Raw genomic sequence first — 13,771 nt, forward strand, 5'->3', positions numbered from 1 at the left:
AAGTTTTGTACTTGATTTTGTGTTGTGGATTACTTGGTTTAATTTGATCGGCTGAATTTCTCAGACAACATTTCCTGCAGATTTGCTTTATACAACATTAGAAAGATCAGGCCCTTTCTTTCAGAACATGCTTCACAACTCCTTGTTCAAGCTCTTGTTTTGTCCAGGCTGGACTATTGCAATGCTCTCTTAGCAGGTCTTCCAGCCACTTCTATGAAACCTCTACAACTAATCCAGAATGCATCTGCAAGATTAGTCTTTAACAAGCTGAAAAGAGTGCATGTCACACCTCTGTTCATCAATAGCTGCTCGCATCAAATTCAAAGCATTAATGTTTGCCTTCAAAACCACCACTGGCTCTGCACCGCTTTACATAAATTCAGGTCTTCAGAATTATGTGCCTCTAGAAGCTTGCATTCTGCAAGTGAACGGCGCATTATAGTGTCGTCCCAAAGAGGCACAAAATCACTTTCACAGACTTTTACATTAACTTTTGACCCTCTAACTCTAGCACTCTCTATTCTAATTCTAAGAAAGAAAAAAATAAAACACTCGACCCTCTGACACTTGCACTCTCTATTCTATTTCTATTCTTACTACTTGTTTTCTTTAAAAAAAAAAAGAGGGAACCTTTAACACTTGCACTCTATTCTATTTCTATTCTTACTACAGGTGCATCTCAATAAATTAGAATGTCGTGGAAAAGTTCATTTATTTCAGTAATTCAACTCAAATTGTGAAACGTGTATTAAATAAATTCAATGCACACAGACTGAAGTAGTTTAAGTCTTTGGTTCTTTTAATTGTGATGATTTTGGCTTTTTATTGGTCTTATGAAGTATTCTAATTTGTTGAGATAGTGAATTGGTGGGTTTTTGTTAAATGTGAGCCAAAATCATCACAATTGAAAGAACCAAAGACTTAAACTACTTCAGTCTGTGTGCATTGAATTTATTTTAATACACGAGTTTCACAATTTGAGTTGAATTACTGAAATAAATGAACTTTTCCACGACATTCTAATTTATTGAGATGCACCTGTACTTGTTTTCTTTAAAAAAAAAAGAAGAGGGAACCTAACACTTGCACTCTATTCTATTTCTATTCTATAAATGGCCATTGCTTAAGACTTATTTGGTTAGAATCCAGTTTAGAATGTAATAATGCTGGAATATAGTTACTGACCACAGAACTACCATAAGAAACCATTAGGGAGAGTTCAAATGAATGTGCTTTGAGCTGATGAATGAGCCATATATAAGAGGGTAATAAATATGCTTAATACCCTGAAAATATGCAAGGTCAAAATTGTGTCTGTCGTAATAGCATCAAAAGATTTATTTTCACATCAACATCGAGTTGCTGATGACATCCTGTCTGAGATGTACGTCTTTTTAACTGCAGCTTAGTTGGCTTGTTTCCAAAGTCCCATAGGACTATCAAGCCTAAATTAGCTAAATGGGACCACTGAGACTGCATGGGTCAGACTAGGGCACTGTGTAAGTTTGGCACACACACACACACACTCACTCACTCACACACACGCACACACACGTCTGGTTTGCTATCCTTGTGGGGACTCTCCATAGGCGTAATGGTTTTTCTACTGTACAGACCGTATATTCTATTGCCCGGGTGCAAAGCGTTGCAAAGTTATTTTAAAAAGCCCTTTTTGAATATCTGACCTATATCTGCTAAATGCATCCAAACTTAATGAAACTTGACAACAGTAGACCTGAGGATGCATGACAAGTTGCATTAAAAATTCTGTCTATAGGGCAACTTAAAGACCTGCCATAACTCTGCAACTGTTTGATCAGTCAGTTGCCAGACATGGCTGATTATATTGAAATCAGTGCTATATTGCTATAATTAAAATAAAGAGATAATATAATTTCTCTCTTTTAAAATAATATACTATACTATATAATATACTAATAATATACTATTTCTTTAAAACCATACTGAAAGACATACATCATATTTGAAAATACAGCAGATACGGCTATTTATTTATTTGTTTAGTTAGTACTTTTTGTTGAATTGTCATTTTTATTAACAGCGTTTTAAAAAAAGTCTTCAGAATTGAGTTCAGAAGTCTTTTAATTTGTTCAGTGATTTTGTGCCCTCTAATGTTTTGATCCAAACATTCAGCCTGAATATTTTTATGTGATTAGCTTGAAAAGTAATTAGTTAACGTGGAAAAAAAAGTATTATATATATAATAATATATATAATGATTGCACAGCATGCATTAGAAAATGTTAAAACTTACGTTTACGTAGATACCCAGCAGCGCGTTGAATTATATTGCCAGAATAACTGTTCGCACTCAAAGTGAACGTGTCATCTGCCAGAGTACTCTCACTAAGATGCTTCATGTTTTATGAATTATTCAGTTCTTTGTGAGCTGGGAAGAGAATATAAATAAATCATAGATTAGGACTACCATGTTTGCAGAATAATGACACTGTTTTAAAAGAATAAATCAGTGCAGCAGGTTTCAGGATACTCTCAGTTACTGACATATTTCATGAAACCAAACTTTACTGTAAATCGTGTCTCTTCAATCTATGATCTGTCCTGTGATGAATTATTATATTCATCCAGACCTTGCTTCCATTTGAGCTGGCAGACATTCTAACGGTGATCAATAAAAAGAGCAATGCTCAAATAAATAGAAAACGTAATGACGATATGGCTAAATAATTCATGATCTGTAAAAAGTATTTTAACCAGAAAATATATATATATATTTAAAAATATATTTGAAAATAGTGAAGGTGTAGGATCAAACTTACCTTAGTTTATTAATAGGCCTACAATTCACCAAAAATCACACTATGAAAAGTAAATAGTAACTATTGCAAATAGTAAACAGATAAAAATAGGATTATAATAAAATTCTGACTTTATAAAAACATATTAAAAATAAAACAATAAGAATGAGAACATATGATGAATAAAACCTAACAAACATTTTCTGACTGTATTTAACATTTTCACAAACTGCGAGTATAAAGTAATTACAACTTTTCAAATGATTTTTTCCAAGTTATTTTATGTGCTTTTGGAAATGAATTTTTACTATCCCTAATCAGGCGTATTATTTTGCATTTTAGGCTCATTTTGACCACAAAGTATGTGCTTTCTGTACAACTGTACAGTAATATTTTCATATCTACATTAACCTCTATACGAAGTATTTTGCCTCCTGTAATGATTTATTTATTTAATACAGTTCCTCAAATGTATGCCTTTCTTCAGAAGATATTGCTTTGAGAAGTGTTTTTTCCCCCCAACATTCCTCAAAATATCTTCTTTTGTGTTCTGCAGTCGTACAGGTTATGAACGACATGAGGGGGAGAAAATTATTATTATTTATTTATTTTTTAAGTGAACTCTCCCTTTAAGTGCCATGGACAGAGGTGTTTTCACTTTAAGTTGTACAGTAATTTGATATTTAGAGTGATACAAATGAAAGCGCCTTTAAGGGTAAATAGTTCTCGACTGGAGCAGCATAACCATGGCAGCTGAAGAGCTTGAACAGAGACCACCATAAAAGTCAGGATGTGGGAAAAGCCAGCATTAACCTTCAGAGAATCAACAGCAGGTGGCATTCTAGTAGAGGCAACATTTAAAACAACAGGATAAAAACAGTGTTTGGCCTGAGCTATGGTGGTGAGTTGAGCTTTAGTGCTGGTAATGTGTGTAAAGAAGAAAGAGGGCAAATGAAAATGGTGATATTTTTGTTCTATTCGATTTTTTGCTTTTATCTGGATGATTCATAGGTTCTCTCTTTTGGTTTGTATTGCTATGCTTCATTTGCATCTGTCTCTTTATGTCTCTCACACACCTACACAACTAAACACTGGGTGTGGTTCAAAAAAAAAAAAAAAAGAAAAAAAGTGGCCTTTGTCAAAAACAAATCATGGTTATATAATTAAACAAGCACTTTATAGCTAAATAGTAATAATAATCAACCTTTTCCCCCCACAAAATGACTGCATCATTGTAATTCAGAATCAGTGGATGTAAATACTCATATACATGTATTTTATTGATTAGCTTATACTGATTGTACTTCTACAATCACAGAGGACAGGGCTCAGAAATAACATTCAAAATAGAAAATATCAATAAAATGTATAACACATTGACATTTATGCCCAACTGCCTGACTGGACAAATGCACATTAGGTTTCATTTCAGAGTTACAGTATAGCTTAAAGTGATTTTGCTCCAAATTTTACTATTTTTTTTTTATTTTTAGGTTAAACTCCTATAGCTGGAACGAGGATTCCATTGTGTCAGACTTCACCATGTTGCCATGGATGCGTTCTAAAGCATGTTAACCAATCGGTGCTAAATATACAGATATGTCAATACATAAACTTTTCTAAACACAAACAAAAAAAGGCATTGTACATTGTAACTGAGGTACACCTGCAGAACTTTGTGAAAAGCCAATGATTCACTTGATGAGTGAGCCATCAGAATATAAGAACCAGAGGTGGCAAATATGAATCTAGAGGTAGAAATTAGGATTTTTGTAAAATCGGTATTGATTTCATCAGCTGACAATAATCTATTAATGTTTACCTATTCATTTTTTTTTTGTATTTTTATTAATTGGATATAACTCAACCATTTTGAGTATATCATTTATGCCCTCCTTCACCAACATGGTGGGAGCTTGAGAAGTAAACACACATAGCAGAAGGGTAAAAGCATGTAAAAAGCCTTCCTGTGCAAGTCTGGTTCAGCTTTTACCACTCTATTAATCACCACTAATTATGCTTAACCAGTAACACTTTGGTTCAATTTGTTAATACAAATTGGTTAATTAACCAATTAGTTAATGCATTAGGTATCTAATACTAACAATGAACAACACATTTATAGCATGTATTAATCTACAGTAGGTTCATGTTCATTTATTAATATACTGTACTATTGTTCATTGTTAACTTATGTTCATTCATAATACATTAACTAATGTTAATTTTACATGTTTAAAAACTTGCTACAAATGCATTAGCATATAGAAATTCATATTAACCTAATAAATTAAGTAAAATATGGTTAATTGTAGGGATGCACGATATTGGATTTTTGCCGATATCAGATATTTTTCAACTAATTTTGGCTGATAGCCAATGCCGATACCGATATATTTCCTTTTGTTTGGAAACAACACCAAGTCTTTCCTGTACAGAGATTATAAACAAATAATTTTTCATTTTGGTTAGTTTGGTTTTAACAAAAACTTGCTTTTGAAAATTAAATAAACAATGAAGTTCTTTTATAATGAGAGTAAATTGAAAGCTTTGAAAATAACTATAAAGTAACTATAAAGCAATCCTTAACATTTTATTTGAATATTTAACATTTGTAGATGGTCTAAAGCAAAAGAGTTTTCATAATCCATTTGAAAAAAAACAAAACATATTACACATTAATGAATAAATCTGTATATATATAAATTATTTAATTTACAAGTGTCTTGTTTGTGATTTTTATTCGTGTAAGCTATACCTTCTGACCTTTAAATTATGACATCAATTACTGCTTTATTTAGAAACACAAGTATCTTAATGATATTTGTGTATTTTACTTTCATTTTATTACAAGTAGGCCAACAGCGCCCCCTAAGTAAATAAAAAGCCTTACCGGACGAGCATTAGGACCCGCTGCTGCTCGCACTAGTAACTGTGACTCTATCGCACACCAGACGCCTCATTCTGTACTCGCCTTCTCAAATTAAATGCTCAAAACAGTGAATTTAATCATCATTCAGGAAAAAGTTCACTTCAAGAATGAGCACACTGCTGATGTGATATTATCGCTGTCACACCATGAGAACATGCAAGTCACTCGTCTTATCGGTAAGGCATATCGGCATAATTTTTCATATCAGGCCGATGCCGATATTTGCATTTTAAGCCATTATCGGCCGATTTTGATTTCGATACCGTTCCGATAATATCGTGCATCCCTAGTTAATTGTAATTTCATGTTAACTACTGAATTAATGTTTAGAACCTTATTGCAAAGTATTGCCACTTATTCTAACACTGATTTGTTAGTTTTGAGCAACACATACGTTTGTTAACTACCTGTTGACTTCATTTCAAAGAGATACTGTGAGAATATTTGATGCATACAGTGTATGTGCTTTCTCAAAAATTTGGGCTAAAACTAGCCTTTCCTCTAGCACCAGGTTTTGCCACTCCCGGTTAACAGTATGGCTTTAAAAAGAAAGAGCTAGCAGTATATTCACAGAAAAGTCACAAATACAGTGTCATCAGCAGCAAGACAGTGTACAGCAGCATGTACCCTGCATGAAAAGGCAATTTGAAAACAAGCAACTCAGCAGCAAAGATTTTGAAAATTTCCCAAAAAATCACTGGAGAGGCATCTTCGAACTACTATAGCTGTAGTACTCATTGCATCAGCTACACTAAGGTGTATTTGGATAACATTCATAGACATATTCATCAAAGAGTCTTCAGCTTGATTTGTCATCATGCACAGAAAACATTTATGTGAAATGTGGATGAATCTTTGAGTGCCCATGAAGCTGTTTTAATGGAAATGTTACCCTAGTAAACAGTACTACATTTACCTCATATTATATAAAATTACAAAGCAAGCATATGGATATATGACAAGTTGTCTTCTATTTTCAGCAATTTGTGAGAACAGCTCACAAGATCTTTGTAGAATTAATAGAGATGATAAAATATAGGGTTAATCTAACACTAATTACAATTTGTGATTGATGTGTTTTCTGTGACAGTTGATAATGTATCAAGTATATGTAAGAAAAGGCCATCAAAACCATCCTCAGGTGGATGTGGAAGTGCTACTAAATGTGCTGTCAAATGGTGACAGTAGCTCACGTCATTCTTGAAAATCTGAAGCCCAAAGTATACTTTGTTTTCTTAAGGCCAAAGTATACTTCGATTTTTAAGCGTACGCGAGGATACAGTGCGCGTGACGCAACTTTCATCCCTTTGCACGCGCAGGTCACACATGTGCATTGGTTAAGCAATAATCAGTTGTTCCACAAGGTGGCAGCACTGTCCCAGGCCATTGTTTCACAGTAGAAAACTAAACTAAAGAGACTGCAACAACAACAACAGACACCTGCATTGACATGCACTTGTGTGAGGGGGTTATGAAAGAGCCACAACTTCAGATTAAAAGAGCACAAAGACATTTTTATCGGTCATGACTTTTTGAGAAAAATAGCGCAGACACTGGACAAAGATGAAGCTTTCTAGAGTGCATGTGTAGACCGCCTGCATTCACGTACACACGACTATACTTTGAAAGGCTACACGTACAACTGTGCACATAACCTAAACAAAGTATACTTGGGCCTTTACACGTACGTTAGCGTATGCGTACAGCTGAACACATAGCCTTTCAAAGTACACTTCATTTGATATTGTGTGTGAACACAGGTGGTCAAAATATATGCTCTAGAAAGCTTCATCTTTGTCCAGTGTCTGCTCTATTGTTCTCCAGAAGTTATAAGCAATAAAAATATCTTTGTACTCTTTTAACCCCTTAGCATTCCTGTAAAATTTGCCTAAATCGCCTAAAACACGCAGTGTACTGTGGAACGCTAACAGGTTAAACTAAAGTTGCTGCTCTCTCATAACCCCCTCATGCAAGCGCTTGTCAATGTGGCCGTCTGTTTTTGTTGTTGTTGTTATTCCGTCTTTTTAGTTTCATTTTCTACTGTGAAACAACGGCGTGGGCCAGTGCTGCCACCTTGTGGAACAAATGATTAGTGCAAAACAAATTCAATGCGCATGTACAACCTGCGCGTAAAATTCGCACGGTTACAAAAATCAGTTGGTGTGCTTACTTATTCTGGTGAAGAAATTTGCGTCACACACACTCACATAAAAACCAAAGTATATTTTCTGCTTGACTGAGCATCCAGCGACACAACTTCAGCTACATTTTAAAGGCTGCAGATACATTCACAATCATTTAAGAGGCTTTTGTGCCTCTTCACTATATGCAGAAAATTTTGATCATCCTTGTTTAACAGTGTTTTTAGAGCCACTGTGTAATATGTTCACTCTACTTCCATGTGGGTTTGTTGGTCCTGCTCGAGATGGAGTCTCTAATCTGTATGGATCTCTCTGAGAAACTGCTACTTTTAAGAGAGCGCTCTTGTCCAGACTGTGAAGGAGGTGTCTCACTGATTCGACTGGAGGCCCTTACACTCTGAACCCTCCTAATAGGTTTATCCCCACTCCTTGGCAAAGGTCCGCTACTGACAGAGTCCGTTCTACCACCAGGCAATCTCTGAGAGCTACTCCTGGATAAGCTCTTTGATGGTGTTCCTGTTACAGCAGGTGAGGGCAAGTCTTTTTTAGTTCTGGAAGAAGATGCCACAGTGTTGCGAGCAAAGCTAGGCAAAGGCAAAGAACTTTTCGGGGTGTTGCTGGGACCGTCAGGTGTTCCTCCTTCTGAGGTTCCTTGGGCCTGAGCTAGGGCCAAGGCGCGCATCGCAGAACGACACATCTTTTCCTCTGGTGCTGGTTTTGAAATGTTACGAACAGTTTTGGCATTCGTTTTCTTGATGGAAGGTCTGTGTTGAGTCGAGTCCCTCGCCCACCAAGAGGAGCTTGGCGTCGCTCCTCTTGGTGCCCTGGGATCCTCTGGAGGGAGACTTGAATGTCGTGTAGTTCTACCTTGCCTCTCGCCTCTCCTGGCTGGCATGCTTTGGTCACGAATTGGACATCTGGGTACAATATTCTCATGTCCGGGAGGTTTTTCGACTTTCCTCATGCTGCTACTAGATCGATTCTGCCTTGTAATGGGCACCACTTTGCGCATGTTCTGGGTCTCAGTTGCTGTGAGGGCTCTTGTCGGACAGCTGGCATGAGCAATTGCTTTGGATGGAATCTTGGTTTTGACAAGTGTTGCTTTGGGGCTACCGGTCTGAAATGCTTTCTCGCCAACTCTTCGCCCTTCAGCTGTGTCACAGCTATCTGTCTCTGCTTCCTCAGTGGTTACCGATGGACTGACGGATTCTGGACATGCTCGATTGACCCTTCCCACGAGTGGTTCATCACTTGATGTGGACACAAAGTGACAATCGGTGGACTCAAAATTGGAGGAAAGGGAATTGGTGTCCTGAATAACTCTTCGAAAGTTGGCTTCCTGTGGCTTTGGGTTAAGTTCAGATCTTTCTTTTATGAGAGGAGAACTCTCAATCTCGGAACAGTCCAACACAATGGAACAATCCGTCTCAGTGCAGTCCATAGCATACAACACAGGTTTCTTACCGGAAACAGGGGGATCCAGAGGCAATGGGGTGTCACAAGTTGTTGAGGAAAAAGTACTCGAGTCTGCTTCCTCTCTCTGTGATGAGATCATTTTGTCATTCCATAATTTTTCTGGTTTAGGTCCCTCCTCAGAACTCAGACTGGATGGGGGTGTATCAAGGACAAATGCTTTTGGAGAGTCTTCATCTCTTTCCAGATCTGTTACAAACACTTCACGCTGGTTATCCACAGAAACATGACTGTTATTATTGATCTGACTGGTTATCTCAAAGGGTTGAAGGCCTGGAACTAGTTTGTGTTTCTCCACAGAGACACTCATGTGTCCAACACTTTGACCAGATGTCCCGTGCTTTGTGTTACTTATTCGAGGTGTAACTCCACCTTCTGAGAGAGAAGTGTAATTATTATTATTATGGTAGGGATCATTGTTCGTGTTGTAGCCAAAACTTGAGTATCTAGCTAAAGGACTGATGGGTTCTGTCTCAGCCTTTGGTGAAGAAGCTAGCTTCTCTTGGTAAGCCTGACTTTGTGGACCCAGCTCCCTATTATCATCCTGTAAGAGAAGCCATGCCATGGTCTTTCGTTGATGGTTCCTGCCTGAACGTGGCAGGCTGCTGAATTTTGTATAGTCACTTGCTGCAGACGCAGAGATCAACTCTGTGTGATGGTAACGGCGGGCACTTGCCGAGCGCCCCAAAGGACTGTGGGGGCTTTGAGGTCTTGATTGAAGCAGGAAGTCCAGGAGGCCTTCTTTGGTTAGGATGTCAACATCATTTTCGCTGCTGCTGCGACCAAAACCTCCACTACCACCCGCCTCAGCATTGGCTGCACCCCAGGCACACCGTCTCTCTTCCAGTTCCTGTAAGCGCCGCTGTCTAGCTTCCTCTTTCTGTTCCCTGTCCAGGTTGTCCTGCAGGAGAGTGGACAAGAGATCACTATAGGAGTTTGTGTTCACTGATATATGATCTGTAGCATGATTTGTAGCCTTAAGGCTGGGACACACCAAGCCGACTTCAAAGAACCAGTGGCGACAAAAGTCGGCAGTGATGTCGCCTCACATCAGCTGCGTCTGAATCAAAAAGCTGTGCTTGAACACAGCGCAGGCTACAGTGACATGTGCATTCTGCGTCTGCATGAAAGGAATTTACCGTGTACATCAGCAGCTATCAATAGTCTATATTCGTCATTCAAAAGGAAAAAACAAAACAATACGAGGTATACTAGGGGTGTAATAGTATACAGAAGTCACGGTTCGGTGCGTGCTTACCTCAGTTTTGGGATCACGGTTCGATATGAGTTCGGTACAACAGGAAATGTATTTTTTCATTTATTTTTAACAGACAGTAGTGCTACATACATGTAGCATGAGCAGTTGTTTTTGATTTTAATTAGATTGTATAATTTCATGATTTAAAGAAAAAACAGAATGGTCTGACTTTAGATCTGTGAAATTATGCTACATAAGGCACCTGTACAAAACAAAAACAGCAGACGGACTGAATGAAAATGCAGATTTATTCTCTGACAGCAGGTGGCGCTTATGGAACAGCAGCGATACAGCGTTTCCTTGGTTACCGCTGTAAACAAAGCAGCACTGCGCTTATAAACACTACTTTAATATGCATTATATGGAGGTAAGATGAAAAGAAAATGCCATCAAAACATTTCTGAAGACGGTCGGTTCCTCTCAGAGATACATTCATATAAACCCCCTCATGAATTACCGCAAACGATCAGCTTGGTGTGTCCTGGCCTTTAAAGTCTTGACAAATAAACTCTTAATTACTTTATATTAAATTATTTAATTTACTGTTTTTTAAATGAATCTTAACTTTTGCATGTTAGTCAATGTGATATGTACCTTTACAGCTTTTTTGAACTTTAGACAGAAATCTTGGAAAATTCTAAAGCACTCATCCAGTTTGAAGGTGTCTTTGTCTTCACAGAAGAAGTCGATGAGGGCATTACCCTCCTTGCGCAAGTCCAGCCTGCGATGTTTAAGGTCCTGCAGGGCCTGTGTAGAGCTCTAACAAATAAGAAAGCAGGTGAGCCATTCTTATTGACATTAAAAAAAACATTAATCCATTATAGTAAATAAAATGAAAAAATAAATACAATGGAAATATACAAAAAAAATTGAGGGAATGATTCATTTACCTGCAAAAATGGATCTAGCTGCTGTTGCAGCTCACCGTCATCCTGAATCTTCTGCTCCAAGGACCGTGTTTTGACATAGAGAGAGGAAAACTCTCCTTCTATATTTTCTACTGAAATTCTACAACAATAAAAATGCAAGTAAGCCAGAGAACGATTGAGGAAGGGCTCATAGAAAGTTTGAGTAGGCTACATAATGACTACAGAAAAAGAAAAAGCCCAACACTAACGAAGTATTAGTACTAGTAGTTAACAGTGTTGGGGAGTAACTAGTTACATGAAACTAAATTACGTAATTTAATTACAAAATAAATGTAATTGTAATCAGTTACAGTTACTGAGAAGAAATGTGTAATTAAATTACAGTTACTTATGAAAATGTTAACAATTACAAAGAGGGTTACATCTGAATATTTTCACACATATACAGATTTGATTGATTTCTTTCCCAATGTGCAGTAACTTTTTTATTTACCATTTGGGTTTATCTATATGCTTTATTTTTTAGGATTAACTGTTTTTTTTCCCAAGGCATTGTTAGATGCCAGTGTTTCCTGTCATAACTATACAAAGATTTGAAAAACATAGCTATTAAACTATTTCTTGTTGTGATTTTAAATCTGTATTTAACCTCAGAACATTCTCAAAGTAAATAGAGGTGCTAAAGTCTGATTTTGTGGTGGCTGTCCTTTAAAATTAAATTATTATAATCTTAATGCAAGTGAAGAAGGATTCTGAAAGTCTTGCCTGCTTTAAATGTTTGAAAATGAAATTTAGAAACGTAATCACATGTAATCAGTTACATTACTTTAATAAAGTAATTAAAATAGTTACACTACTTATTACATTTTAAATAGAGTAACTTGTAATCTGTAACCTGTTACATTTCCAAAGTAACCTTCCCAACACTGGTAGTTAAATCAAAATAAATGTTTGGTAGTTTGGTTTGATACTGCTGTAGCCTTTACAGGATTAATACAGTATTAAAGGGGTCATATGATTTCATACAAGTAATGAAATTATAAGCTTCCTTGCATCAGAAACTAATATTGTTGTTACCTGACTGCACTCTGAACATGCGTTAGCTTCTCTGGGAACTTCAAAAGGGCCTCATCCTTCTTCTGCGCTTCCTTTGTGAGAAAAGCAGTTAAAATAAAACGTTTTCCTGGAACATTTACAAAAATGGATCAGTAAATCTGGAGAAAACTACAGTGCATCTGGGTCTGTCCTACTTACTAGTGCCACAAAATGAAGCAGGTTCATGCCAGGTTTGTTGGCCTTCGTGTCAGCCAGAGAGAGAAGCGAGGACAGATTGAAGCCCACAGCATTGCCTGCGTAGCCACCCTATGAACACACAGAGAACATCAGTCAGTGTCTGCCCATCAACCCTTCCTGATCTAAAAATGTCAGGAAATGTTTTGGAGGAGTATTTGAAAAGAAAGAGCAAAGGTGAAAAGAGGATTGGGGGAAATGTCCACAAAAAGGGGGAAGATGAGGGGTAAAGGAACACTGGAAAGACAATAAACGAAGAGACAGAAAGAGACTTACTGCATTCATGATATTTCCCGCTTGGAGAACCAAGTGTAGAATGGCATGGAGCTCTTCACAAGCCATTAGTTCTGTGGAATAATCAATGGAAACTGAATTAAACTACAATTACACAACACCAACACTCTAAATGCTATCCTTTCTACTGTCTAAAGACATTTAAAGGAATCGAATCCGCATTTAAGTTAGAAAAAAGTGCTGACGGCATGACGACTGTTAGAATTAGTTCATGCAAGATTAATAAAACTCAATTTGAGTTTTGCTAAAGGCTCCCAGCATTAATGGAGTGCCATATTTTTACATTTCAGCGCTGCTGAGGAGTAGAAAGGTCATGAGCCATTGGTTTCTAATACAGGCACAGCTGAGTGACAAAAAAATGACTCGGCAAAATGCACGAATCGAATCCTGCTAAAAAGTTCTCTTTACTGTTTATCGGTCCACATTTGACAGTGGTGGAATAGTGCATTAAATTACATGGGTGAGAACGAGCAATGGTCCACAGAGGTCAAAATAAAAAGCATGCATGACCCCTCAAAGTGTTTTGCATGCTTAGCTGAAAAAATTACATTTGTGACCCTGGAGCACAAAACCAGTCATAAGGGTCATTTTTTTGGAATTGAGATTTATACATCATCTGAAAGCTGAATAAATAATCTTTCCACTGATGTATGGTTTGTTAGGATATGACAATATTTGGTCGAGATACAACTATTTGAAAATCTGGAATCTGAGGGTGCAAAAAAATCTAAATA

General features: G+C 37.0%; 1 protein-coding gene across 2 annotated transcripts in view; it reads right to left on the reverse strand.

The window, feature by feature from the left end:
• Nucleotides 1–7,805: 7,805 nt before the first annotated feature.
• LOC107700311 (FH2 domain-containing protein 1-like) overlaps nucleotides 7,806–13,771 on the reverse strand; it is a 23,940-nt gene continuing 17,974 nt past the window's right edge. For both annotated transcript variants that reach the window (XM_016501933.1, XM_016501934.1), the window contains 6 exons: nucleotides 13,020–13,090; nucleotides 12,708–12,815; nucleotides 12,531–12,601; nucleotides 11,475–11,592; nucleotides 11,179–11,343; nucleotides 7,806–10,227 (listed from right to left, as the gene is read on the reverse strand). In XM_016501933.1, the coding sequence (XP_016357419.1) occupies nucleotides 8,104–10,227; nucleotides 11,179–11,343; nucleotides 11,475–11,592; nucleotides 12,531–12,601; nucleotides 12,708–12,815; nucleotides 13,020–13,090 (2,657 nt within the window). In that variant the 3' untranslated portion in view covers nucleotides 7,806–8,103. The remainder of the gene's footprint in view (nucleotides 10,228–11,178; nucleotides 11,344–11,474; nucleotides 11,593–12,530; nucleotides 12,602–12,707; nucleotides 12,816–13,019; nucleotides 13,091–13,771) is intronic.

The sequence above is a fragment of the Sinocyclocheilus anshuiensis genome, unplaced genomic scaffold (assembly GCF_001515605.1).
Source record: "Sinocyclocheilus anshuiensis isolate Anshui unplaced genomic scaffold, SAMN03320099.WGS_v1.1 scaffold326, whole genome shotgun sequence".
NCBI lineage: Eukaryota > Metazoa > Chordata > Actinopteri > Cypriniformes > Cyprinidae > Sinocyclocheilus > Sinocyclocheilus anshuiensis.